Genomic DNA, 3,342 nt, shown 5'->3' with positions numbered 1-3,342 from the left:
TCAGTACTAATATCAGTGTTAAATAAATTTTCGGTCCTCCAGGTTTCAATGGGAAACGGCAGTTCTATACACAATAATCTCCAATAATCTCCAGTAACCCAATCACCATCAGCTCCAGCATGTATGGCTAGTAGATAGGGAGAATGGATGTTATAGTCCAACAGTACCCGGAAAGCCACAGATACTCACCCCTGGTCTAAAGACATATACAGATGAAGTAAACATGTGATATAAGGCTACAATCCAATGTACGCTTTCCTGAGACTAGAATTCCTATTCAATGTAGTGATATACACTTCTAAGTAAACAAACATAGGATTGAACAAAACTTAGGCACACCATCTAGGCAACTAAAACTGTTTCCTAAAATGGGGAATGGTTTTTGTCTAAGAATTGGGGAAAAATATTTACCAGCAACTTCCAGAATGCCATTTTGAGCTCCCTGTTTCTTATACTATAGATGATTGGATTCATTACTGGTGGCACCATGCAGTAGAACATAGAAACCAAGAGGCCAAATGCTGATGGGGACCTGGAAGTTGGTCTTAAATAGACAAAGGTGCCACTTACCAAAAACAGGGTGATAACAATAAGATGAGGCAAACAAGTTGAGAAGACTTTTTGCTTCCCGTGTCTTGATGGGATTTTCAGGACTGCTCTGAAGATCTGAACATAAGAAAAAGCAATAAGAGCAAAGTAGATGAAGGCTAAACAAGCTCCAAACGTCAGAACCCAAATAGCAGTGATATCCGAGTCAGAGCAAGAGTTCTTCAGCAGTTGTGGGATTTCACAGAAAAACTGATTGATGACATTAGAACAGAACTCAACTCTGAATGTTGTTCCAGTGTACATTGTTGAATAGAAAAGTCCACCAATCCATGCACTGGCTGCCATCTGAATGCAGGCTTTCTTGTTCATGACAGTTTCATAATGCAGTGGATTGCAGATGGCTACAAAGCGATCATATGCCATGACACCAAGGAAAACGTAATGGGACATCATGAAGAAAACAAGGAAGAATACTTGACAGGCACATCCAGAGTAAGAGATGGTTTGGGTCTTCATTAAGGAATTTGCAATGGACTTGGGAACTGTAACTGATATGGAGCCAATGTCTTGCAATGACAGGTTGGCCAGAAAGAAGTACATGGGTGTATGAAGCTGGTGGCTGTAGAAGATGACTGTGATGATGATAAGGTTTTCTATGAGGGCCACCAAATATATTATGACGAAAAGGTTGATGTGAAATATCTGCACCTCCCAAATATCAGAGAATCTGTGCAGAAGAAATCCATTTGCTCTTGATTGGTTCATCATTGTGTCTTTCAGACCTTTGTTTGGTGCCCAGGAAAGAAAGCTGCCATACTACTTCTTTCTCATTCTTTCTCATTCAGCTGAACCAGGAAATCTTTCTTGGCAAACATGCTTTGATTATTTGTGATTACTTGTCCAAAAAAGCTGGTGCCTCCTCCGTTGCTACATCATCCACATTGCCAAGAAGCCTACCCTGCTGATGTGTTCTACCTGCACGCCTGTCTTTTGGAAAGAGAAGCCAAAATGAAAGAATACTTCGGTGACGACTCTCTGACTGCCCTCCCTGTCATCGAGACTAATTCCAACCAATTTAATCTCTATCACTGAAGGGCAAATATTGGAGACTTAGCTATTCTACAAAGGGGTGAAATGGTTAGCAATGAGCTTTATCAATGTCTCATTACTAATTATACCCAGAAGGTTTAATTCTCACGAGCCTTCTACAGCTTAGCATCTGTGAATCAGATGTGTATTTTGCAGGTTGAGATGCAGCTATGTTTATAATGACTATGATCCAAAGTTCTGCTTAGGGGCTTGCACCAGAGTAGGGTTTTTTAAGCTCCTAAATCACTTTTCTCTAAGTGAGTGTGGTGGGTTGCTGGCAGCGGCTGCTTAAATTAATACATTTAAGACTGAAATATTTTACACCAGTGGTTTTCATCCAGTGTGCCATGGCACCCTTAGATGCCTTGAATGATGGTCAGGGGTGCTGTGGGCCTCCATCCCTCTTTTCTTCCCTTCCTCCTCTGATGCCCCCTCAGGTCTCTGCCTCCAATAGGCTTGCATGGCTGTTTGTTGCAGCGGCTCTGGCTACAAGCTCCCCTGGCAAATGCTGTCTCTGGGGTTGGCCAGGGGGTGCTGGTTGCCAGAAACTGAGGTGGTCTTGGAGTAAGCAAGCAAGTGGTTGAGGTAGCCCAGCCAGCCAGTCTGCCACCCCTTGCTCTTGGGAATGGATGGACAAGTCAGAGGCCAGGCAGACAGCAAGCACACTAGTCTTTTTTGTGCTTGTTGTGTACAATGCCTGCCTGCTAGTTTAGAGTCCTTCACCAAAAGGGAGGCTTTCCACCATGCATGCCTGGTGGCACCCACTGCTACTTCCCAAAGTGAGGAAGGTGTTGGCCTCACATTCACCTTTGGCCAATCCCTGTTGGGTTGCTAAGGCTTGGGGCTTTCTCTTCTCAGGACCATATGGGGCAGTTTGAGAAGGTACCTATCTTTTGAGTGGGAGGGCAGCTCAGAGACCAGGTGTGAGGGGCTGTGACATAACTGGGCTTCTGAGGTTCGGAGTGCGTTTCCCCACAAGACAGTCACACAAACCCTTGTGGAGTGTTCCCTCAGCCTCCTGTCCTCTCCACTCTCCTTGAGAGTCCTCTGGGCAGCTGCTGCCATGAGAAGGCATCATTGAAGGGAGAGAACAAAGGGATGGAGGCCAGTGTTGCCTGCCGTACCCCTGAACATCATTCAAAGCACCCCAGGGTGCCATGGGATACTGGTTGAAAACCACTGAACTGAATAACTGATGAATGTCAGTTGAAATGGAATCACACTGTGTCCAAGGGACTCACACTGTGTCCAAAGCTGCTTGCTTGGCCACTGGCTGTCTCTCTCGAACAAATTCACAAAACAGGTATTAAATACTAAACAATTAAACACACACACACACACACCTTAAAGTAGGAAACACTCATTTTTGCTTCTTTGGTTACCAGAAGTGCTCAGAGTTCTATGGAGGATTGGCCTTCAAGGAAACAGTTCTGAGCACACTCATAGTGCAGATCTATGTTTGAATTTTCTACCAGGCTACTACGTCTACCCTGAGGCAGACCTACTACTGCTTCGCTATGAATGCATATATATGCCATGGCTGTAAGCTAATATTGATTGGTTAGATTGCCCACACCTTCCCTGGGAAATAGAAGTATCACAAGAAGTGCACTTACATTTATTTAGAAAATGTTTAATCCATTTGCTTAAAAAAGGCCATACCTAAAGTGCCAAAACCATATAAAAACAAAGATGCATAAGACA

General features: G+C 44.0%; 1 protein-coding gene across 1 annotated transcript; it reads right to left on the bottom strand.

Moving 5' to 3' along the window:
* Window positions 1-363: 363 nt before the first annotated feature.
* On the bottom strand, window positions 364-1,317 carry LOC117057712 (olfactory receptor 14C36-like). Its single transcript, XM_033168552.1, has one exon. The coding sequence runs from the start codon at window positions 1,315-1,317 to the stop codon at window positions 364-366; it is 954 nt and encodes a 317-aa protein (XP_033024443.1).
* Between the last annotated feature and the right edge of the window lie 2,025 nt (window positions 1,318-3,342).

Source organism: Lacerta agilis, chromosome 14 (assembly GCF_009819535.1).
Source record: "Lacerta agilis isolate rLacAgi1 chromosome 14, rLacAgi1.pri, whole genome shotgun sequence".
Classification (NCBI taxonomy): domain Eukaryota; kingdom Metazoa; phylum Chordata; class Lepidosauria; order Squamata; family Lacertidae; genus Lacerta; species Lacerta agilis.
The sequence above is the reverse complement of the archived record's forward strand: the minus strand, read 5'-3'. Positions and strand labels throughout refer to the sequence as shown.

Bases quoted from the DNA above. Each gene is read 5' to 3' on its own strand.
- LOC117057712 (XM_033168552.1), bottom strand. From the start codon at position 1,317: ATGATGAACCAATCAAGAGCAAATGGATTTCTTCTGCACAGATTCTCT.